We start from the raw sequence: 26,606 nt of genomic DNA, 5'->3' as shown, positions 1-26,606 counted from the left end.
TAATACGTCTATAGATAGATAGACCATATTTTCTTTATCTATTCATCCATCACTGGACACTTAGGGTGTTTCCATGTCTTGGCTATTGTAAATAGTGCTGCAATGAACAGGGGGTGCAGATGTCTCTTTGAGTTAGTTGTTTCATGTCCTTCAGATATATACCCAGAAGTGGAATTACTGGATCATATAGTAGCTCTATGTTTGATTTTTTGAGGAACCTCCATACTCTTTTCCATAATGGCTGCACCAGTTTATATTCCTACCAATAGTGTACAAAGGTTCCCTTTTATCCACATCCTTGTCAACACTTGTTAACTCTTCTCTTTTTGATGGTGGCCATTCTAACATGTGTAAGATGATATCTCGTTACAGCTTTGATTTGCATTTTTCTGATGACTAGTGAGCTTGAGCACCTTTTCATGTACCTGTTGGCCATCTGTACATCTTCTTTGGAAAAATGTCTATTCAGTTCCTCTGCCCATTGTTTAATCAAATTGCTTGGCTTTTTGCTAGAGTTGTATGCATCCCTATATATTTTGGATATTAACCCCCTATAGGATATATGATTTGCAAAAATTTTCTCCCATTCCATACATTGCCTTTTCGTTTTGTTGATGGTTTCCATGATTTTTTAACTAAATACAAAATATATTTAAAATCAGTTAAATCTGGAGACAGATATGTGTCTTATAGTAACTTCCTTATTTTAATTATGCTTGAAGTATTTAATTATTTAAAACATTTAAAGAAAAACAGAAAACTGTTTTTTTCCTTTTTATTGCTTCATTGTTTTGGGCTTAACAATCTAGTGATTGTTCAGGGGGAAGAATTTTGTTTATGGTTTTCCTCATCATAATAAAAACTAAATCTAGAAATAATGTATTAGTTGCAACTTCTTTAGCAAAAATTTAAATAGAAATGAAGTACTCCTTAAAATAGTGATGAATTTATCTATCTGAAGATATTGAATACTGACTATATATCGTCCTTTCTAGATGGCATGATTGTAAGTGTTTACTATCTTTCTATGGTATGAATAACACAATGAAATAATTATTTATCTCTTTTTTTTCTAAAAATTCTATCAGACCTTGAATGTCTATTTTTATTATGCTCTTTTTGAGGTAATACATTCATTTAATTGTTAAAGTAGGATTGAATTGAAATATCAAATGCTCTAAGTATCTTTTTTCTCTTTTTTGATGTTATTTGTATGACTATAGAAATATATTTTAAGAGTCTATGGTGATTTCTTATCTTTATTTCATAACTAAAAGTGTAAAATCTAGTCTAGTCTAGTCAATAGAAAATAACACATAAAAGTATTGGATATCCTGCTTAAAAAGTTTACTGTTGTGCCCTTGAAAAAGCCCAAATGTACAAATTCATCTATAAAGGAAAAAAGGAACCACTCTTATATAGGCAAAAGAGCCAAAATACAAAAGTGTTTTCTCGGAGATCATTACAAAGTATATAAATACCTACGTGGTAGCCTACTTTTATCAAGTAAATCAATCAGCCAGAAATGAATATGCCTGGTCTAGCCATTCCTTCAAACTATGCAGTCCCCAATTCCACTCACAGTTAGTTTGTAGGTATTTGGGAAACATAAAATATAAATGATGCATACCATGTTTACTACTGACCTTTTAACCAGGGATCTGGTATTAATACAATTACCGCATTTTACTATAATTGTTTACACAACTGTCTGCATTGCCTACGAGGCTTTAAGCTCCATGAGTGAACAATCCACTTCCTCTTTCCTGTCTTTGAATCTTTATTGCTTAGTGGACGTCAAGCACATGGTATGTGCTCAATAAATATTTATGGAACATATGAGTAAACCACCATGATTAAATAATTGGATTTTGAGTGAATTTCTTCTTGTTGTTTTTAAGTCTCAGACCCAACCTCTACCTGTACCAATCCTACTGCATGGTCGTTGTTTTTGAATAAAGCCAAAAAAAGTCCATGAATGTAAAGTTGTAAAAATAGTAAAAAGGAAAATATTATCCCCATTTCAGATGTAAAATTGATGTATGATTGAGAACTAGAAAGGGAAAATCAGAGTGGATAAGACATAATCTACAACATTAGCCAGGATAGATATTACTTACTAAAAGTATTCAAGTTTTAATTGTCATTGTTCCTACTGTTTATGAGACAAACTTGCATATTATATTTAAGCTAAACTTCTAGAAGTAGAGCTTATAAAATAATGTATTATAATAGCCATAATTTATGGAGTACCTGCTATATGCCAGGTGAAAGTAAAGCTTTTGGTACACATTGTGTCCTTTAGTACACTCGAAAATCTTCTAAAGTAAATAATGTCCCAATTTTACAGATTAAGAAATAAGATCAGGTATGTTAAGAATTTTCCCAAGGTCACACAAGTAGTAAGTAAGAGAGCCAGAATTCAAACTCACGTCTATTAGAATCAGAGGAGAGTGCTCTTAGCTTCATTCTAGTCTGTTGAAATGATATCCGTTGCTCTAAGTTTTAGGGCTAAAGCTGGGTGAGTAGAGTGAGGGAAGAAAGAGAAGGAGGAAGGCAACCAGAAGAGAGAAGTCCATTATGATTTTCAAAGTACCAGCGTCTGAATCACATGGGAACTTTTTACAAATGATATTCCTGGTCTGACCCCGTGGACCTACTAAATCAGAATCTTTAAGCATGATCCAGAAAGTCTGAAAATTTAAATAAGTTCTTAATAAGTTCAGCTAATTCTTAAGATTTTAAAGTTAGAGAGATTAGATAAACTCTATTAATGAGAACAATAAATGAAACACACACACTCTCTAGGTAGCAAATTTAGCTTTCAAGTAGGTCTCTCAACTTGAGAAATTGTTTGCTCAACACTTCAGTTTTCTTGTCTTCAAGATGAGGTCACTTCATGAATCTGAATAGAAGCAAAACTCTTAACAACAGCAAGCACACTTTGGAAGATATGTGAAGAAACAAGGTCTAACCATTTGGTCCTTTATTAACTTTCTTAGCTGCAATCTATCTAAGAATTCTGGCATCTCTCTCCTGATTCATGTACTTTTTAAACTGCTTTTCTCAGTTAAATATGTAAAATTAGATCACCCTGATGCAATTACTCCAAGGTTACAAATAATAGGAGTTCCAGTGGGTGTTTTTTTCCTTCTCATTTTCATTAAATTCCCTCATAGTAGATATAAAAACAGTTCCTTAATTGGTACTGATTTGCAAATATATTGAATTCAAACATGTCAAAATAAATTAGATTTGTCTCTCAGTAGAAAGAAAGCAGTAGAGCCAGATTGAATCCCAGTGAAATTTTATAGCATCTATTTACAAACACTTTTATATCCTAAACTGCACGGCATTTAAAATAATTAGGAGCTTTATGCAACACATATAACATCTACTTTTATCGTTACTTCTTGAACCCAGCAGTAAAAGTAGATTTTAAATTGTAGACTAATTGTTTCATCTATATTTATACTGTAAAAACTGGGTCTAACATTTGGAAACTGCGAATTCTGTTATTTTAGTATACTCGTTATTCAGATGACTCAGGTGTGTTAAAAAGTATTTAATTGAGAGGGATTTATTGCAATCTATATATTAAAAACATCAATTTGAAATGTTAAACAGATATCTATGAATAAGTTTATACATCCATAAGAAAATTATGTTGTACGTATTTTGAGTATAAATTCTGCAGCAGCTAACTTTTCTGGGTCACACTTGCTTTATCTGCAAAAATGTAGTTCTAAACAACAAATCTGGAGTTATTTTGATCAATTTTCTTCTTACCGAAATGCAGCTGTTGGTGGTACATCCATACAATGTACTATGATTCAGCAATAAAAAGTATCAAGCCACAAAAACACATGGGGGAAGTTTAAGCACATATTGCTAAGGAAAGAAGCTAGTCTAAAGTGTACACACTGTGTGCTTCCAACTGTATGACATTCTGGGAAAGGCAAAACTATACAGACAGTGAAAACTCAGTGGTTTCCAGGGTTTCAGGGGAAGGGAGGGATGAATAGGTGAAGACCAAGAGATTTTTAGGTCACTGAAACTATTCTGTGTGATACTGTAATGGTGGATATATGATAATATACATCTGTCCAAACCCATCGAGCTTATGCAACACAGAGAATGAAGCCTCACGTAAACTATGGACTTCCGTTAATTGTGTATCAATATTGGTTCATCATTTGTAACAAACGGAACACACTAATGCAAGATGTTAATAATAGGCAAAACTAGGGTTGGGGGGGGGTGCATATGGGAACTCCATACCTTCTGCTTAATTTTTCTGTAAACCTAAAACTGCTCTAAAACAAAGTCTATTAACTAAAACAAAAATATGCTGCTGTTTTACATGTAAAATTTAGAGGTGGTGAGAACAATGCAAATAGTAAGATAATGAACTAATAAAACTTAAATTTGATATCTATCTTAACTGACTTTTTTTAATTGAAATATTATTTAGGCTCTGTTTATGTAGTAGTTTAGGTGATTTGGGAATTTTAGTCGAAATGTATGGGTTTTGTTTAAAATGTCAGACTACCGCCCAAAGTGTTGCCCTTGGGGGATAAATAGGAGCCTCTGCTGCCATCAGAGATATGTCGGGACACATGGGCATCAAACCCAATTCAGATCAAGCCTTGTAAAAAAACCTCTGGTGAAGGCCCTTCCCAAAGGCATTTGAAAAATATGAAACTATCCGTCTCTCCAATGTTCAAAGTTGTTATCCGTTAAAAACAAAATCATTTCTTTTATCAATCCTTTTCTGGGGAATGGAAACCCAGTTGATCCCTTGACGCTTACGCTTCATCAGGAGAGCTGTAGAGTTCCCCTATGGAGCCCTGTCTCCTTCAAGCGTCTTTTATTGCAAGAGCGCTTCTTTTCAATTTTATCGGCAGTGAAGCTACCTTTAAAATGTAGAATTCTTGAATTTCAGACAGCCAACAACTATTTGTTTTGAATTAGATGTTAAAAAGTCAAATTGGAAGAGGGATAATGATGCATTGTTATTATAAAATAGGTGAATTGTAACTATATTAATTAATAGCAAAAGAAAGATTTGTAAAAAAAATGAAAAGACTTTTGTGGAATCCTTGATTTGGCCATAATTCTTTGCTTCTGAAATTAATCAATAGATTTTGATTGTACTCAACAGAAAGGAGAGAGGGAATGATGAATCACGTTATATCAGACTCAGAATAGTAGAACTGGAAAGTACCTTACGGATAGTTTACTCTAAAAATCATAAACTGTCAGCCCATTAATCAAATTGAGTCAGATGATGCTTTAAAAAATAAATTCCCATTGGCTGCAAAAATGTAAAAGCTCATAGACTTCACATAAAAATTTGAATTTCTTTTTTCCATTTTAAAATCACAGTAGACTTGCATTATTGCATGGTAGTGACCCTTATTAAATAGAGCATGCAGGGTCCAGTTCCTTACTTCCATTCTTTTCCCATTAGTTTATGACCAGCCCATTTTATTCAATTTTGTTATCTTTCTGTCCTCTCTGTCATCTGATTTTATGGATCCTGATTTATTATACCAACTCCTTCATTTTGTATGCCAGTTATATGTGACTCCAAAAGGGATATATAATTTTCCCCAATCATTTAAGTGATACTTTCCACAGCATAAAACAAAAATAATAAGAGTCCTGCCTTGAAATAAATAGGAAAGAATTGAAATTTTGTAATCTAATGCTCATTATCATAGAGTTTCCTTTCATTCTAGCCAGGAGAAAATTGCATTTTTATAGCATGTTTTGATTGTGGTAGAAACTGTGTTGGAACAATTAAGACAAAGGTTAATGAGGAGATATTTTGTAGAAGTAAATCTGTTTAAACATTTACTAACAAATAGAATTTTAAATGCTTTTAGTGGTATGCATAGGATTTAAATTCCTTCTTAAATTATGCCAGCTACTTTTCCCAGTATTAATCATTTCCATCCCGATTGTACAGAAATAGCCATAAAATATTATTTTTGAAGTTTGAAATAAAAGATGGCATTTTTCTAATGTAAAAGCTGAAGGTACGTTAGCTGCAGACTTCATATTTCTGTACTTTATGAGGATTAAGAAACAAATTAACTATGAAAAGTGTAAAATTTAGTTCTTATCTCATATAGTAAAAAGACAAGTAAACAATTTAAGCGATACCTACTTCCACAAAAAGAAATTCAGTTTATGAAAATTATCCGAGAATATGACTAACGGATGTTTTCTTACATCAAACAAATTGTATGTCATTTGATCTGTCAGTTCATTGCTCTTAACATTCAAGCCATGTATATTAGCTGTCTATTGCAACATAACAATATTAACACAAACTTAATGAGTTAAAACAACACCTATATCATCTTGAAGTTTCTGTAAGTCAGAAATTGGTTACCTGTGTCCTTTATTTCATAGTTTCACCCAGGTTTGAATCAAGTTGTTAGCTAGGGCTAGAGTCTTATCTGGGGCTTGACTAGAGAAGGGTCCACTTCCAAGCTCATGTGGTTGTTGGTAGGATTCAGTTACTTGTGGGATGTTGGACTGAGGGCCTCAGTTCCTTGCTGTTGGTCAGATATCACCTCCAGTATCTTGCCACGTGGACAATTCCATATGTCCACTTCATTAAATCCAGCAAGGGAGATGCTTAGAGTCTACGAGAAAGAAGAAAGTTACAAGTTATAATCTTAAGTAACGTAATCACCAAGGTGACATTCCACCTACTTTGCTGAATCCTATTGGTTAGAAACAAGTCATTATTTAGCCCACTTGCAAGAGGAGAGGAATACACAGGGTAAGAATACCAGAAGGGAGAGATCATTGAGGATTTTAGAGACTATTGTATTTCCATAGCTTTCTGATATTAACTGTTTCCAGGTTTTTTATTTCACAATCACCATGGAGAGCCATTAAGCAATGTGACAAATAGCAAATTGTCTTAATGCCAATTTATAATCTAATATATAGCACAGAAATGTATCTATTCATAATAAAAAATAGTCCATTAAAATCAAGCTTAGTGTCACTTCTGTAAGTGTTTTTCTTTTTGTGGTTGACTACTGTTATTTTCAGTTCAAGCTTACCAGTTCAGTTCAAGGCATCTTTATTTCACTGAACTAATACTATGACAATGACTAAATAAATGTTTATAAAATGTAATTGTGTTATCTCAGACACCTTACTTAAGAAGCGACTACATAGACAATTGTATCATTTTCTAATCTACATTTTTTTAAATTAGTTGGGACTCTTTTGATTGGAAGTGATAGAAATCCCAGATAAAGGAGAAAAAGAAGAGAATTTGTTTTTTCAGTAAGTGAAATGATGAGCCTACCAGCTTCACGTATAGCAGCATCTAGAATATTAGTCAAAGTGTAGGGGATCTATTTTCAACCTTAGTCATTTCATTTATGTTGGTGTCATTAACAACAAGAACCTTCTCATAAGGTACAAACATTAAAATTCTAGCCAAAAAAAAAAAAAAACATCTTTTTTTCTAATAGTTACAGTAAAATTCCTGGGCAATATTTTCATTGGCTATGTAGGAAACATGTACCACACGTGAACACTGAGAAAAGATAAATTGTCCTCATTGGCCAGTGATAGGTAATATGCCTTTCCAAATACCCTGGGGATTGGGCCAGCTCTACTCACCACTTAGACTGAGAATGGAGGAGGGGTGGTTATCTAAAGCAATATCTGGATGCTGTTAACAAGAGAAAGCAGAAAAGATGCAGGGGAGTAAAGTACATACATACTTTATAATTTTCATTAAAAATTCTATACATTAGTTCTTATTCTTTATCAGGAAATAGTTATTGACCATGCAATGAATATATGGACCACCATTAGGTGCTGGAGCATCTGTAAGATACATTACTTTACATTTAGGTAACTTAGTCATTTAAGTATATGGACTACAGTGGCAAAGAACATAGCAATTTGGACAAGACGTTTATGAAGGGTTGTATGTAATTAAGTTTTCAGACTATATTTGTAGCTCAGGATTTGTTATAAAAGACTTCAGTGAAGGCACAATATAATTCCACAATGTAATCTAGTTTAGAAGAACTGAGAGGATGAAGAAAAAAATGAGAGATAATATTAAAAGAGTAAGTATTGAAAGAAAAAGACCATGTGAAAGAAATGACAATAAGATTTATATTATCAGTTTGAGAAAAGAGGCAAATCTTGTAGAAATCAGTTGGGTTAGATAGATTGACTAGACTATGAAAAGGCTCAGAGATATTTTTTAAACCTTATATGATATAAACATCAGTGAATTATAAAAGTGAGATTTTTTGCATTAATTTATGAAGATAAAGTTATAATGGCCTAGCTACAGTGACGAATATTGTACACTAAAATTGAGATTTTGAGAATGAGATAAAGTGTTGTTGAAAATATATTTTTGAAATTAAGTGAATATCATAGTACTGGGGACATAATGTGGCTACAGTTAAGCAAAATAAATGAATTCAAAAGAAATGTGAATTTTGTGGTGCCATTCATTCAAATACTTTTAGTACAGTTAGAACTTTACAATAGAGCAAGAATAAAGACTAGAAAAAGACATTTGGAAGCAATTTGCTTAAATATGGTAAACATTTTTTATGCACATCATCAAGAACATATTTTTATGTACCTCATCAACAATAAAAAAGTACATTTTTACGTACATACATCAACAACACAACCAACATTTAACATTAGCAAGTTGAAGTAGAAAATTGTATCCATTTACTGCTTTCAGTCCAGAAGATGCTTTAGAGACAAGTGAGGAAAATTTTGTATGACATTTGGAACATAATAAAATAGCAGTGTGTTCCATCTTAAATGAAAAACAAGGCAGGTGACAAGACATTCTTAAGAGAGCATTTGCATGATTTTGAACATAATTTGTTAGAGCTGGAGTCTGAAGGTTGGTACTTCCTTAAAAACTTCAGAAATAGTATTATTCAAATAAAGATGTACACACATAAACTAACTCACCCTGTTATTAAATTCAAAAGTCTGTCATGGCAAAATATGGAAAATAAAAAATTAATCATTTTCTCTAAACCTTCAGACCTCCTCCAGTGAGTGAACTTGCCACCAGAGGGACTATGGTTGGTGTCATTTCCGCGGCGGCCATCAATCAGAGCATTGTGTACTCCATTGTTTCAGGAAATGAAGAAGGTAAGCAGCTGTTTAGTCTGTGTTTTCACCATAAACCACTAAACTGAGATTTGGAATGAATTTCATATTGAATTATTGTTTACTCTATTCCTCTAATAATAACCTGTCTAACTGAAATGTAATTGTTAACTAGGTGCCAAATCTGATTAAATATCCAATTATATTAACAAAAGTGATTTCTTTCCCCTTAGGAAATACTAGATATCCAATTCTGGAAAGCTTCTCTTCCTATTCATTTAGGGAGATTTTAATGACATTTCTTCAAAATTAGTGCATCATACTTTTTTAGCTTTTGGTCATAATTATACTAGTCCCTTCCCTGTACCATCCATGACCCTTATTCCGTGTCATACCTGAGCTAATCCTGAAGAAATATTAGAATCATAAATGATGAGTGCCCAAAGAGACACATCTGTGATAAAAGCCACGTATGTCGTATAATATGATTTCTCAAACAGTTAAATTAGACATACAATTAACAGTTGTAAGTAAATAAATAATATGAGATTTGTCTACCGATCATTTTCCCCTGAGAATAGAACGGTTTGCTAGTCTCTGGGAGTAAGTCCATAGCTCAATCTTTCTCGCACATTCTTTGTTTCTCCCATTATCCACAGGTTACTTGTCCTCTGTCTTTCCCTTTTGATAAGCTGGATGGTCTGGCATATTGTAGGCAGTCCGAAAATAGTTAATATATATTTGATAAATAAATGAATATTACATATTTAATAAGTGAATGAATATTAATGCTGTTAAGAAGTTTGCAAGGAAATTATGAAGGCCTTTTTCAAGTATTTCGATAACTAACCATTACTAGAAATTACTGCCCCCAAAGCAAGTTCTCAACATTGTACTTTTTTTTACTGCTTTCTTCTTTTTTTCTTCTGTGCTGCTGTGCCTCCTCCCTAAATATTACAAAACTTCCTTTCTCCTTGGACTTCCGAAATCTGACTGAAGCTGTGATTTCTCAGTCTGTTCTGCTACTTTATTTCTGTGATCCTGTCTGTTGTTTTTCCTTGGAGATAGCAAAGTGGCTCCACTTATTACCCTCTCTCCCCGACAATGACTATTTTTGCACTCATTCATTTATTAAATATTTCAACAGATATTTATTAATTCAGACAAGAAATATTTATTGAGCATCTATTATGTATTATGTACTCTTCCAGCCACTAGGCATAGAGCAGTGAATAACACAGATCCTTGCCTTCATAGAACTTAATCCTCCAATAAGAGGAGATAGACAATAAAAATTATTCAACTGGTAAATATGTAGTATTTAGGTAGTAATACATGCTATGGAGAAAAGTAAAGAGAGGAAAAGATAAAGAGTGTGCAAGAGGTAGGATATTATGAAGTTTACCAATGTCCCTTGCTCTTCATTCGAATATATATCAGCAAACTTATTTTAAAAAATAGACAGGACAAAATATTTTAAGATATTTAGAATATTAAATTATATTTTCTAGATAACCAACATATTAAATTATCTGTTTTTCTCTGAAATGTTCTTAGCAGAACACCAAATCTACAAAATAATAAGATACATTAAATAAAAAGTGTAATAATCCATTAAGATCTTAAAATACTTGGTTAAACTAAATTAAATGGGTTTCTTCAAAACAGAATTTCTGAAAGCCTTTGGTATGAAAGAGGACCATCTGAATCTGTAGTGAGGGATATAGCATGTATTGCTTCCCAAATGTTGTTGACCAAAGAAACATTGATTTCTGGGAGTATCTCAAAAAAACTGGAGCTTCAAGGCATGCACTTAAGGAAACGCTGATATTGATAATTTCTGGAACATAGTTGCCAAAGAGCTGGAACATAGTTTCCAAAAGCCAGCTTTTTGTAACTTTTATGCATTACTCTTATTACAAATAGATGTTTTTCAAATCACAGTGCTTTTTAAAGAGATTTTTCCCTATAGTGGGAAGAAAATGACCAAGGAATTGTATTTTAATTCTAGATATGTTTGGAATTAATAACATCACTGGAGTCATCTATGTAAACGCCCCTCTGGATTATGAAACAAGGACAAGCTATGTACTTCGAGTCCAAGCTGATTCCCTGGAAGTGGTCCTCGCTAATCTCCGAGTTCCTTCGAAAAGTAGGTTATCTTACGTAAAGGTTTTAAAAGAATTTTATGATGTTTCTGCTCATTTTCTAATGAAATACATATGTCAAAATAAAGTTGTCAGTGTAAAAGGTAGGAAGATTATTAATACTCAGAGATGTTTGCCCATTCTTTTTAATATCTGATATATGGCAATCAGGGAGTGATTTCATATCTCTGAAATGTCATGACAGTAGCACACTATTTCCAAACTTTGTATACAATATTGTAGAATACTGTCACCTGTGTGTGTTAGATAATAAATCTCATTCTTAATTCCACAGAGAGGTTCCGGCTAACTCTCTGGACTGTGTATTGTTAATGGGTGCATGATCGCTAGACATTCCCTGAATTATGTGGCTTCTGGTACCTATGTATTTTCTTAAAGCAGAGGAAAACATCTCAAAATGAGTGACTAACACTTGTCGTAATCTATATGTTGCATTATATTTAATTCACAGCCATTTCTGGGTGATGGGAATTTTTATCTTTATTTTACAAAGACGTGATAAGAAAAAATGAAGTGATTTTTTAAAAATGACACTGTCAGTAAATGAAAAGTTGGAGATTTAAGCTCACATCTTGACTCCAAAATCTTTTTCCAACATTTCAGTGTGATATAGTTTACCCACACAGGGAAGCAAATAAAAGCCAATTTGTAAAGGGGGCCAGCACAGATTCTGAGAGATGTTATCAATAATGGGGTAAATGCTATTCTTTCCCATCTATTGTAGTAATACTCCTTTGCACTTTAAGCAATCCATCACTTTTTTTGTAATCACATCAACTTTTTAGAATCTGGAAGACTCAGGAAAATTAGATTTAATTGTAACCATTAGTAGAATAGAGGTGCAGATAGACTGAGAAGTGGGAAGCGGGATCTGAAACATTCGTCTTTTACTCTGGGACCATCCCTGGACAGCCTATCTCAGCACTCCATCAGTCAGCATCTTAGAAGGGGGATAGCAAAACAGAAGAAAGTGTGAGAGCGAGAGCAAGGTACACATGTTCATGCCAGAACGATAGAGCCCAGGCAGTATGAGAGAAAGGAGAGCAAGATGGGAAGAAAAGATGGAAGATGCATTATAGAATATTCTTTATCAGTTCAGCAATTAATGATCGTAAAAATAAACCACTCCTTTTCATTTACTTCAAATCTCAAGGTCTAGTGTCGAGGAGTGCACAGTTGCTTGTACAGGTACAACCAAATCATTTGAAAAAATCAGATTATATACAGTGTATCTTTGGCATTAAAGGAATTAAGTTGTCTTCAATGATTATGCATCACTTGCATAATTGAATTGTTTAAAAATAGCAGACCAGTTCTTTGAGTCTGTGAAATCTTTAAACTGCAGGCAATTATATTTTTATAAAATATAGAGGATGCTCCGAATTGTAAATCTAATTGACTAGACCAGGAGTCAGAAGGCTAGAGAAGGTCCAAATTACATAATGTAAACTACTTTTTGCAAATAAAAATAAATGTGAAAGTTAATTGAAAATTTGTCATCTTTCTTTGAAACAAAGGAAGAGTTAGATTTAAGAAGGAAATTTTGCTAAATATGTAGGTTGTAGAACTTGGCACTTTTCAAGAAATAGCTCTGATTTCTAGGAATAGAGATATATTGAGTTCTCGTATGTAAATATAATATAACTAACTCCCATTGACTGTTGCTTATATGTAAATCTAAGGCTAATAAAAGTTTAGCTAATGGACACGTGTATACTTATATGTGCCCCGTTATGTATGTAGAGGTGACCAAATAGGAAATTCACGAATTATCCTCTCAGAAATGGGTGATGTCTAGAAGCTGAATGTTAGTTTGTTTAATGCCTGATTCTTTGAATATTGTTACTATCATTTCACAACTACCTTTTGCCTCTTGTGTGTGAAATACAAACCCATGTATTTCTAACACAGTTTCACGTATTAATGACTGTTAATGGGTTGTAATCAATCCCTAGTTCATTATACATGCAAATAATAAGACCGTTATGTAAACTGAGGTGAATTAATTGCTTAAAGGTTCGTCCCTTTTTCAGAATTAGTGGCCCAATGGTTTTAGCTCTACCACACATCATATGAATAAAGGAGTACAGAGAATAAATTTAATTCATTAAAGAAGTATTTTATTGTGGTTTCTTTACCAAGAATTTATTAATGAAGCCAACTTTCAAAGTAAGTTTTACAGCTATACTGCAACTGGATTTAATATTTAAATGTAAATTAATAATGAAAATAGAAAAATTTTAAAACTCATTTCCAAAATTTGACACCAGCAGTATTTAAAACATTTTAGAATTTTTGTATGGAACATTTCCAGCACAAATAAAATTACACAGGCTGTTATAATGAACCTCCACATATCAACTACCCAAAATCAGTATTATCAAGTCCTGGGAAATCTTTCATCTGTACTCCCAATTACTTCCTCATTCCATTAATCTGAATCAGGACAGAGACATAACATTTCATATGTAAATTTTTCAGTATGTATCTCTTAAATATAAGGACCCTTAAAACTTAATCACAATGCAATTATTACTTCCCCCAAATTAACAGAAATTCCTCAATATCAACAAATATCCAACCAATATTTGTGTTAAAAATTTGTTCACATCAAAATCCAAATAAAGTTCATACATTGCAAGTGGTTGGTGAGTCTTTTAAGTCTCTTTTAATCTATAAGCTTTACCGCTGTCACTCATTTTTATTCACCTTAATATTATTTGTTCAAGACCGAAGTTTCTGAAGACTGGATTTCAATGACTGTATCTTCAGTGGGTCATTGCGTGTTTTTCCCCATCCCCTTTAGTTCCTATAAATTGGGAATTAGACCCGGAGTCTTGAATAGATCCAGGTTTTTTAAGAAAAAACAAATCGCAGTTGATATTCACTGCCTCTTGAAGGGGGCACAAGTCCCTTTGAGGCTCTTCCTTTTGTGAGAGATGCAGCCTCGGATGGCCATTTCCTATCTGTTAGTTCCTTCCTTTCCTTTCTCGTATATTTGTTAGCCAAAATATTTCTGTAAAGAGAGACTTCCCTGTATCAGATATTTGGTTACCCTGAGGTCCTGCTCCTATAGGAAAGGCAGGAAAAAAAAATGTTCTTTTATTCACTTGTTTTTAAAATAAGTTGATTCTCTATCATACTCAAAATGTGACTACTGAGATGGTCTTCTGGGCCACTGGGTTTCTATTGAAACTCTACTATAGTACTTGAAAAGGAAGGAGAGAGGATATGTAAACAAAAGTGTGGGTTATATTCCAACAGGTAAACAAATGGATGTGGCTGTGCTCCAATAAAATTTTTCTTACTAAAACAGGCCAAGGGCTGGACTTGACTGAGGGGCTGTAGATTGCTGACGCTTGTTGTAAGGCCTACTTTTACTTTACATAATACACCTAGCCTCCTTTTTTTGGCTATTGTTTGTATGTTTCCTACTGTGAGCGTTGCTTCTGCTTCATCTGCTTCCTTTTCCCACACATCTGATTGGAAGTAATATTGCTTTATCCCTGTTAATACCAGCAAGGTAATCAGTTATTTAATTATGTGTAGCTTGTCTTCTAGCAGAGTCCTCAGAGCAGACTCAGAGAAACATCATTTCCTATGTTCTTGTGCATTAAGTAAAGTTTCTCTGAGGCCCTTATAATTGAAGATAAATTTGGCTAGATATAAAAGCCTTGACTCATATTTTCTTTCTTTGACTGAAACATTTTGCTCAATTTTCTTCTTCCATGAAGGATTACTGTCAAAAAGCGTAATGACAAATCGGTTTTCTGTTCCAGTGGGTGTTGCTCTTATTTTGAATTTCCAAAGAATTTACTCTTTTTCTTTAAAGTCCAATAGTTTTATAATATATGTATTATATATTATAAAACATACATTACACATCTCTGTGTTGGCTATTCTGGGTCATTTTCTGCATATATGTGGCATATCCATTCAAGTTTTTTTTTTTTCTTAAAGATTGGCACCTGAGCTAACAACTATTGCCAATCTTCTTTTTTTTCTTCTTCTTCTTCTCCCCAAAGCCCCCCAGTACATAGTTGTGTATTCTAGTTGTGAGTGCCTCTGGTTATGCTATGTGGGACGACACCTCAGCATGGCCTGATGAGTGGTGCCATACCCGCAGGATCCAAACGGGTGAAACCCTAGGGAGTACGGGAACTTAACCACTCGGCCACAGGATTGGCCCCTCATTCAAGTCTTATTTTAGGAAAGTTTTTTTGAATTCTAGATTTTATTATTTTTTCTGTTTTATTAATTTTTTCTTTGTCATAGGAAACTCCTATCATATGAGTAATAAATCTTTTTCTTGTATTTTCTGTATCACATTCTCTCTAACCTCTTTTAATATCTTTCTTCATTTAGATGATTACAGACATTTGGTCCTTTTCAAAACATCCATAGCACAGTTGGTCCACTACAAAAGGTCCTTGACATTTAGTCCTGTCCAAAATGTCTATAAACCATTTGGTCCATAAGACATTTGATTCACACCAAAGGTCCTTGATATCTGGTCACATTTAGCCCTGTCCAAAACTTCCACGGAGACATGGGGTCCACTCCAAAAGGTCTTTGACATCTGCAGGGCCATTTGGTCCTGTCCAAAATGTCCACTAGATATTTGGTCCATGCCAAAAGGTCATTGATATTTGGTTTTGTCCGAAACATCCATGGAAACATTTTGTCCATGCCAAAAGGTCCTTGATATTGGATCCTGTCCAAAACTGTTTGGCAGGGACTAAATATGCTAATGGACATTTTGGACAGGACCAAATGTCAAGGATGTTTTGGTGTGGACCAAATGTCTAATGGAACAAAAGTCTTGTGGGCCAAATGTCTTATGATGTTTTGGATGGGACCAAATGTCCCGCAAGAAGGGTTCAGATTTTTTTAAATTTTCATTTATGGATTTTTCTAATTCTGATATGTGTTTTTCTTCCATAGCTTCTCTTTTTTTTCATAAATTATTTTAGTTTGTTTCAAAATACTAAGCTGTAGTTTTCACCTTTTTAAAACAAATGCCTTCATTTTTTTAGGGCCATTATTTTGTTTGCTAATCTCTTTTTACCTTGTGGCTTTGAGCATGATCTTTTTCTGTCTTTCATATTTAAGTGAAATTAGTTTTTCCATACTTTTCAAAAAGGAAGGTGGGCTAGGATAGCTTTTCTAATTCATAGCTCTAGACTATCTGTTTCAGTTCTTTTCATTGTGTTAAAGAGTTTACCCTTCTACTTTTAGAGATCTGCCTGCTTTTTTCTGCACTCCAACTTTAATTGGAGAAATTTTCTTTCCTTTGCCCCTATTTTGCCTGTCTTGCTCCATTTCTAGTCTGTTCTCAGTGTTTTCTCCTTAGTGTGGAGTTTTGTCCTGCTACTTCTTTCAATTAGCTTAGTTACTTCTCCATTTAGTTCATGTTGACAACTTTGAGGCTCACTAGCTTTCAGGACCAATAGAAACTTTTAGTCTTCCCTGAACTTCCTCAAAAGCAATTATCATCACACTTGCTGATAACGCAGAGATCTTGTTTCTGTCGTTTGTTTTCCACAACTACTCATATTCTCTGATTTGGATGTTAGCTTGTTGCTTTATTTAGTTGTAGATGTTATCTGTAGCTTTTGGTTTGATCCTAGGATATTATCCTACTTAAATAAATTTGATAGTGAGGAAGAAAAGCAGGAGAACTCCCACAGAAATAACTATCACAGGTTAATAATTTAGCCCTGCCAAAGTTCCATGGATGTTGATAAAAGACAGAAAAAGTACTGAGTCAGAGAAGAAGGACCTTATTATTCACAACAAAAGTGTTAGCAGAAGGATCAGCATAGCAATCAGCATAGCCATGCGGCTCCCTAAGCTCTAAACCTCATAGGCAAAATGTTGGACCAGGTAAAACCTGCACATGAGTGGAGCGTACCACAGGAGAGGAACTCTGAGCTTAGAGATTCTGCCACTTTTATAGCAAGTCTCTGTCAGAAGAGAGATCAGGGAATTTGCTGGACTCCGTGATGCATTCCTGCAAGACATTATCTCACTTGTCAGAACTGCCAGCTGCGTAAACAGTCCTGTGTCCCTGGTGAAAAATGTGATCAGGGCACTGCAACTCTGGCACCCTCAGCAAGATGTGTAGGAGTGCAAGGGGCCCATGGTATACTGTCTCCCAATATTTGGATATCCAAATCTTTGTAATGAGGGGAGATTCTGGAAGATTCAAACATTGCATTGTAACCTTAATCATCTTCCTCAAATCCCTAAATACGTATTTTAAAGCAAGGATATTTGAAATGCTTGTTGAATCAGTGAAATTTTGTCACCATAGATGAATTTGAGAGAACGGGAGCTATGTAGCCCTCCTGGGTTTTCATACTGTGTTGGCTGTTAACAAGTTTAGGATTCAGTGTTCACTCAAGTGCTTTAGATTTTTCATTCAGGGCCTCTAGATACATTTTTCCCCCTTTCTTAACTACTAGCTTTTGTCTTTTAAACTTCCTTAATCATACTTGGAAGTAGTGGGTTATATAATAAATATAAATCATATGAATGAAGGAATGAATGGTGAATAACATAATCCAAATTAACGGAAAGCATTTTTGAAGAACAAATTTTCCCAATAATTGAAAAAGAAACATAAAGAGAAAGATAAAGTAATTTTCGTCTACTGGTTCATTAGCCTACTGCTAAAATAAAACTAGTGAAAATAAAAAATATCCCAATAAGTCACAAACATGATATATCCCTTGTTTTGTTTTTTTCTTTTCAACAAATTCTAGGCTTAGCACATCACTGACTATTGGTCTAGCACCTACAGAGCTGGCTGGTGTTGGTACACAGTGCAGTATAGCACAGAAGAGTGAAAACTAATATATGAGTGACTAGAGAAAACTTTTCAAATGAGTTGGCACTTGAGCTGTATCCTGAAGAATGAGTAGAAACAGTTTGAAAGGGCAATTCCAAACATAGTAAGCATATATTAGAAAGGATGAAAAAATAAGTATTAAATTGGAAGTTTTGACAAAGTTACCAAGATACAATAGACCTAAGATTGCAAAGAGATGTGCAAGAAGTAGAGACAGATTATCAAAGATATTTTTAAAAAACAAAAGAAAACAGCACAATAGTTAACTGCTCTAAAAAACCCTTGTTCCCAAAGAGCATAAAAAATATCCAGTGAATAGAGATTTAGAAACGATTTTGTGTGAAGTATTCTTTTGGGAAAAAAACGTTGTAAAGTTGTGCTTGCATTCTCTTCCACAACACACTCATACCCAGAAAAGGGGTGTTGTGGGAATATATACCCTTCCATGTCAAGTTTAATGTTGGCAACTGGAGTGAGACCACTGTGTCCCTATGTTTCAGGAAGCTTAGTGAATTTGTGTCTGAGACCTGTTATATAAATCTAGAGGGAAAACTATAGAGCTGACAAGCTATTTTGATGGTTGGAGCAGAGGGGAGTTACAGCTACATTGAGGTAAGCCCGTGCTCGGAATTATGCAGGCAAAGAGCCACTGAATGTTACCCAAGGTCCGGATTTGGGACACATGTGAATGATAGTTTTCATAATCCTGTTCAGTAGGGTCACCTGCAGGAGTGATGAAAAGCAAAAAACAAAAGCTGGAGATGGACTGCTGAATTTCTACTAAGGTGACAAATGGGATTAATTTAAATGCACTTCCAAAATCAAGTTACTGCAGGAGAGCACACCAGCGCTGAACGTGCCCCATTGACAATGTCTGCTCTAAACACAGGTCTACCCCAAAGAGCATTTAACCATTCCACAATAGTAATATTTAAGTTGGAATTTTGCTGCCAACCTTACCAATCTTTCCTCCTCAATCTCCAACACCAGATGATGGCAGACTGAATGTTAAAAAATCAGCTGCTAGTAAAGGGGTGAGGAGGTGATTAATAAAGAAAAAAGAAGTCTCTTTCAACCTCTTCTCCAAAGGCAGGAGACTTTCCAGGAGCATATCTTAGCTGGGAAGGGAGAAAGAGTTTTACCTTTAAATGAAATTTGAAATATTGCTTAATGCATTGAATTAGAGAGTCTTTTATTTTAAAACTTATTACGATCTATTACTTTCTATTAACTAGAATCGCTTGGTTTTTTTAAAGAAATGATTGGATTTCTTGAGCTTTCATTCAACAGCAAGAAAAAAGACCATCTCAAATCACTAGGATGAAAGGGATAGTAGAAAAGAAAAACCAGACTTTTATAATTATATTCCATGTGTCCATATTAAGCATACTGTTTCAGCATGGCTGGAGAGCAGAATGTAGTAGAAACATTTGTAATGAATTTAAGCTGCATGAGGGCAGGAGATTTTGTCTGTTATGTTTATTGACACATCCCAAAAGCCTAAAATGCTTAGCACATAAATATACTCAATAAAGATTTGCCCAATGAATGAGTGAATCCGGAAAGTTAAGGCCAGATAGTGAAGGGATTTGAATATCAGAATAACAGTATACAAATATGAAGCTTATGTACCACCAATACTCCCTATACCATAGCAGACTTGCAGCCTTTTCATTGCTGTAATTTAGGTAGTCATTATGACAGACAGAGCTGGTAAACTGTTTTTAATCATGGGAATGCACCCAGGAGCTCCCTCACAGAACTTGATATTGTAAGGACTCTGAAAAGCTTTGGAAGATTTTTCACCCTCCAATACAGCTGGAAAGTAATGTTGATTTCTCAGTTTTCCTTCATCACAAACTCTCTGGTTCTCCAGATTTCTAGTTTTTATTTCTCTTCTGCTGGTCCCATTCTGGCAGGTGTCCATATTTTCTTCCGTGGCTCCCATATTGATCATTATTTTTAATCAAATAATTATCTTCATTTTATGAATGAAAGACAATGTGAATGCATTAATGTTTCTAATATGTTATTTCAAAATTATGAGTCTTCTTTTGTTCCTATGATCTCTATCACCCCAGACCAACTCAGTCTCTCCTGTGTTCAGGATAAAATGTTATTGGTCCCAAAGAGGCTTCAAGGAGCCTGTGTCAAGGAAAACTTCCACAGAGTCATCGACTTTCTTTTATTTTTATGGAGAACAAAAGCAATAATATATATCTTTATAGCTCAGTTTAATTTATGGAATTTCACAATCGAAGTGCAATTTTTTTATGGTAAAATTATAATTATCTTTAAATGTGAAAGAAAAAACCATAGGATTCTACAAATATATCATTGTGTTTTCATTTAATAATTAGCCTTTCTGTGAGGAATAAATGACAGGGCAATTAAGATAAACCTTAAACTGGTGAGAAAACAACTCAAACACTATTGATTTCATCTTATGGTTTTGCTTTAGGGTACAAGCTTATAATACATTTCATTTTCTTGGCTTTTCTAGGTCCAAACAGAAGGTCTGTGACAAATAATACTAATGACTCCTTTTACTCATGATTAACTGACTTACAAAGGCACTCCTCCTAGAACCTAGGTAACAACAGCGCGCATGTCACACGTTACATTTTCAGTCCTACAATCACGCGTACGTTCAAGGCCTTATATTTGCATGATAAATACATGGCCACAGTTTTAGAAACTCTATCATACTCTATTACTTTCAAACTTGGAGACTTCTTTATGAAAACCAATACCTTAATGTTCTTTATGGTTCATTTGTTCCAAACATTCTAGGCATCTTATATAAATACATAGTTGAAATAATTACATTTTCAATGAAATAATTTATCTGTTCAAGAAAACAATTCAATTGTGAAAAATATCTTTGCTTGGAAATGTAATTTTTAAATGGCTTAAGAATTTTATTAGTATATTTCTGAAACCAAGTACATTGAGGCAATGTTCTTTCATTGACCCCAAAATTGATGTGTTGAACTGACGACAATGATGTGTGATGAACTTTTAAAATTAGAGTATAGATTATACTATATATTTCTTCATATGTAATATGAAGGAAAAAATCATATTTCATGAGGAAAATACTTTATATTGCTTTCATGTGCAATCAAAATGAAAATATCTAAGTCTAAGAAAGAATAAAGTGGTTCCCCTTAACTTACAACTAAGGCTAAGTCCTGGGGCCTAAAGCCAAAAGAGATAATTTTTTTCATTCTTGGGAATTTCTGTTTAATTAACAGAGTTAATGATTTATTTTTTCTTAGCTTTTTTAGTCTGCATTTAAATTGGGATTCAAAATAGAGATCATGTAGTGATTCACGAATGTTTTTGCCACCTTATAATTTGTTTTTGAGGGCAGCAATCATTTCATTAATAATGAAGCCCCAGAGCTATGCAATAGATAACCTATGCCCTTTGCTTCAGAAAACTCCCATTTCAATAGAGGCAAACTAAGCACATGAAACTATGCACAGAAGTGAAATTTGTTAAATCACATACATTATAGATATCAACTTTCCCAGAAAAGGAAAATGAAGCTGCTATCTGGATAACTTACGCATAAAATTCACTGTAACCTTTAAAAATATGAAGGTAAATTATCAGAATTTTCTGCTAAATACATTAATTCTTTTTTTAAAAAGATTTTATTTTTCCTTCATTTCCCCAAAGCCCCCCAGTACATAGTTGTATACTTTTGTAGTTGTGGTCCTTCTAGTTGTGGCATGTGGGGTGCCATCTCAGCATGGCTTGACAAGTGGTGCCATGTCCTCACCCAGGATCCAAACTGGGAAAACCCTGGGCCGCCAAAGCAGAGCGTGAGAACCTAACCACTCAGTCGTGGGGCCGGCCCCTAAATACATTAATTCTTAATATCATTTATGAGTGCATTCATTGGCCATCTCCAGTCTGTTGTTATATAATCAAAGTCAGGTCTTCACTGTAAAGTTAGGCAGCACTAGTCTTTTTAATATTTCACTGAAGATTCAGTATAGCCGTTAGATTAACTTTCTTTATTGTTACCTCTTATAACAAATGGAAGATGAACATTCATTTCTCTTAGTGATATATTCTATTTTGACCAGCCTTAAACAAGCAGCTGAACTTCTTGGTTAAAAAAAAATGTTTCCCATTAATTGGACGAAAATAAATTTCAGCATTATGTTTAAATAATAGAAAGAAATATGGGAAAAAGTACCACATAGAAGGAACTTAAATAGGATGAATCTTCAGAAGTTTTCTTTGTCTCAGCTTCAGTGGGGTTCTCAATCCTGCTTAGAATTTTCTAGGTCACTGCGTTTCTCAATTTCCATATTGATTGAGTTATTTTCACTTAATCTCAAGGAATAATTACCTCTTGCTCTTTTTGCTCACACTATTCCTTCTGCCTAAAAATGTCTTTCTTCATTGTTTTCCAGATAAACTCCTAATACAAGGCTCTCCTCTTTTTACGCTTTCCTTAATCATCCATTGTCCCTGTCTTATGGGGAACAAACGCATCTTGTCTGTGAGTTGTCAAAGGCAAAGTTGTGATATGCAATTTTGTATTGATCCAGTTCCCATCACAGGAACACATGTACTGTGTGGGTGACCTCAGAGAAGATAAAATTTGAGATGGCTCCTGAAGGAGAGGATAGTATAGATAACAGCCTGGGGGTGGAGAAAAACTATTTCAGTGAAAAATAGTGATTGCTTTTTTGCCATACAATAGAGAATTTGCCTAGTAAATTCTGTTTGATGCCATGGTCTAATGTGCCCTCAAAGCAATGCTCTTGTGTGATCTGTCGTTCTACCCAACTTTCACTTTTGGACATTTATTATTTATATTAAAAAACCATGTTATACTTACTGTTAGCTCTTGTTATGATTGACTTTGGCCAAAATGTATGTAATTCTGACCTGGATTAATTAATAGAATCGTAATTTTATAATTCTCAGTGACTGTGAATTGCATCACATTTACAGACATTTTATGAGTTAACAAGTGAAGTGATAATAAAATGCTAGATATATGGGCAAGTAACAGAATCTAGTGCATTCCAAGATAAAAGTGGTAAATATACGGGCAGTGTGGGATGCTGGGATTGTGCTGTTCTGACCGTGAGATCAGATCTCTCTTATTATCTTTGATTGCATGTATTGGTGAAGGCTTTGTGAGTCCTCTTGTAATTGTTATTACTCTTTGACTAATGCTGGTATTCCTAATTATGATTATGCAGGGTCAAGATAATTTATGTAAGACACGTGAACACTCGGACTGTATTTCATATTTAATTATGCAGGGAAGATATATATCTTATTTTTAAGAATAATATCCTAAGTTGTACTAATGGATACATGGAGAAATATGTAAGAACAAAGAAAACCAAGCAATTATTATATATGTGGTTGTGTGTGTGTGTATATATGTGAATGTAAGTATATATATATACAAACATATACATACATCATATAAACTTTCAAACAGACTAATACTTTTTCAGTTATTATTTTACTTGCAACAACTATGCTCATTTTATTTTTGAAACACAGTAACATGATTCTATTTCCTGTCACATGGCTCCTGAAACATTATATTCATGCTACAGGGATCATGATAAACTGTACATTTGGCAAATGTATTGAGTACTTGATAGGCATAAGCATTTTTCTCAGTGCTATAAGGGGATAAGTATCTACAAAATTAGCTCATTATCCTCAAGGAGTTTATATTCTAGTGGAGAAACTATGAAGCTTAAGTATAAAAATAAGTAGTAACACCAAAGAAGTACATGACTAATTGATGTAAGAGAAACATAGACACGCATGGTTTGAGTTTAACGAGAACAATGGCTGCAATGGACTAAATAGTTTCTTCACTGAGATGGGAAATGAAAACTTCAGTTGAAGCGATAACTGGTTTTGTTTAGGTTAATGCATTCTGATTAGGGGAGGTGGAAGAAGGAAGGAGAAAGGATTGAGGGAGAAAATTAGAAGGAAAAGCCTGGAGAAAGGAATTTACAAGGGGACTTCAGAGGACAATGAGTAGCATAGTGGTAATGAAGAATTAATGAAGAAAAGAAATTGGAAGCAGATAAGTAAAAGAAACATCACAAAGCAGTATTTCTCGAAATATGATCTTTGAACTACCTGATGATAGTCACTTGAGATGCTTTTCAAAAAATGTTTTCTGTATTCTTTTTTTCCCAAACCTACTGAATTCAGATATCTGGAAATAGAAAATGAAAATCTGAATGCTTAGGATGCTCCCTGTGTGTTTTTGTTTTGTGTTTTTTCAGAGCTATTTAAAATACGGATACAGAGATAAAGTGCTTGTGGATTATTTTTAGGCAGAGAAATAACATGACAAAGGTTAGCTCAGCATGCAGGGTAACTTGGAGAGAGACAGAATGAATGTTAAAAGAGTAGTGTAGACCTAAACTTGTATTGGGCCAGTATCTTAGGGTTCTCTGGAGAAACAGAACTGATAGAGTCTATGGAGAGATATATAGAAGAAAGATTTCTTATGGAGACTGAGAAGTCCCATGATCAGCTGTCTGTAGGAGGGAGGCCTAGGAAAGTTGGCTGTGTGGTTCCAGTCCAAATCCAAATGCTTGAGAACCAGGAAAGCCAACGGTCATGGTGTGAGTCCCAGTCTGAGTCTGAAGGCCCAACAACCAGGAGCACTAGGATCTGAGGGCAGAAGAAAATGGATGACCCAGCTCTAGCAGGGAGTCAATTTGCCTTTCCTTCGCCTTTTTGTACTATCCAAGCCTTCAACAAATTGGATGATAACCAAGCACATTGGTGAGGGTGATCTTCTTTACTCAGTCTACTGATTCAAATACCAAAGCACTCACACAGACACACTCAGAAATAGTGTTTTGCCAGCTATCTGGACTTCCCTTAGTTTAGTCAAGTTGACACGTAAAATTAACCATCACAGCCAGCGAGATGGGGAAAATGTAGGACATGAGCAAAAGAAAAGTTGATAAGACTTCATGACTGGCCATGAAGAGAAAGAAATAAATCAAGGATAATTCTATACTTTTGATCTTGGGTAACATGGATTAAATTGAGAAAGTAACTGGAAATAAGGAACTGAACTTTTGAAGGCTGTTCAAGACTGGGCATATAGATTTTGGCAGAAGTCATATAGAATGATTATTTAAGCCAAGGGATTGTTACGCAAAGGGTCAATAACATCACATGGTATAAATGTAAAAAAAGATTTAATTGGATAAATGAAGCAGAAAGGAGTCAAAGAAAAAGAACATCTCTCAAGCTTCCAAAAACCACAGAGAGAAGAAATTAATTTGCACATTCCTGAATACACCATAATAGGAGGTAAAAGTGAGGGACTCAAAATGGTGCTACTCTACATATTTAAAGGAAATTTGGAGATGAGGCTAAGGAAAACTTCAATGACTGTAACAATGAGAGCTTCACAGTTTAGGAAATATGTCCTAAAGCAGAGGAGATGATGAAGCTAAGCAGCTTGTATCAGAGAGAGGTGGTTTGGATCCATTGAGCTAACCCAGATCCAAAGTCCTGGTTACTTGTTAATCTGCCGAACCAAAAGAATTAATGATCCTGCAGGACCATCGGGCCTTGTCCGTCTGAGATACTGGCAGGAGAGAAGAGCAAAAGGTTGAGTTTGAGGGAAGCCCTTCATTTAGTGAGTGAGAGAAAGGAACAGCCATTGGAAAGAGGAAGAAAATTTGTGTAATGATGGCCTGGTGCCAAAGGAGAGGAGGGGTTTCAAGAAAGACAGAGGATGGGGAAAACATCAAACGTTACAGACTTTCAGGAAAATGTACGGCTAAAGAAAATAAGTTGAATGACAGTAGGGCCACACATTAACTACAGTTAATGTCAAATAAATAGAGAAGACTTGTATGTGGAAGAAAACAGGGAGGTTGTAGTAGGTAAAGGATTTCTTGGTTTTATCTACATAATAAACACAAAATTAAAAGTAGTGTATTCTCCAACATTCCCCGATTTTATTAATTTTTATATTTTTATGAGGCATTCATTTCAGCTTAATTTACATAGTATATTAATTCAAAAGCAGAAACTGAGCATTTTATGTTTTAGAGATAAGAAACATAAATTTAGCTTGTCATTCTTTCTAATCATTATTCAAAACTGAAGTCTAGTAGCCAATTCTTCTTCTGAAGTGAATCCATTTTTTATCCCCAGGAACTATTATAAGTTCAATTAATCAATCGTGTTCCTGTTTTTCTCCTTCTTGCTATATTGTACCTAATTAGTCCCCTCTGTAATATTTTAAAAATAATTACAGACGAATAATGTAAAGGAAATCATTATTTTAAATGCTGTCACTTTCAACTTTGAAAGTCTGTTACCAGTTATTTATAGCATATGCTTGCCATCAAGATTCCTTGATAGAGATTGCTATGTTTATGTCTTATTAAAATGCACAAGAC

General features: G+C 34.3%; 1 protein-coding gene across 5 annotated transcripts in view; it reads left to right on the top strand.

Moving 5' to 3' along the window:
• Window positions 1-26,606, top strand: part of PCDH15 (protocadherin related 15) — a 1,592,394-nt gene that overhangs the window by 1,472,984 nt on the left and 92,804 nt on the right. For all 5 annotated transcript variants that reach the window (XM_070487986.1, XM_070487962.1, XM_070487971.1 and 2 more), the window contains 2 exons: window positions 9,074-9,183; window positions 11,153-11,293. In XM_070487986.1, coding sequence (XP_070344087.1) covers window positions 9,074-9,183; window positions 11,153-11,293 — 251 coding nt within the window. The remainder of the gene's footprint in view (window positions 1-9,073; window positions 9,184-11,152; window positions 11,294-26,606) is intronic.

The sequence above is a fragment of the Equus asinus genome, chromosome 2, assembly GCF_041296235.1.
Source record: "Equus asinus isolate D_3611 breed Donkey chromosome 2, EquAss-T2T_v2, whole genome shotgun sequence".
NCBI lineage: Eukaryota > Metazoa > Chordata > Mammalia > Perissodactyla > Equidae > Equus > Equus asinus.
This window is presented reverse-complemented; position numbering and strand designations above follow the sequence as displayed.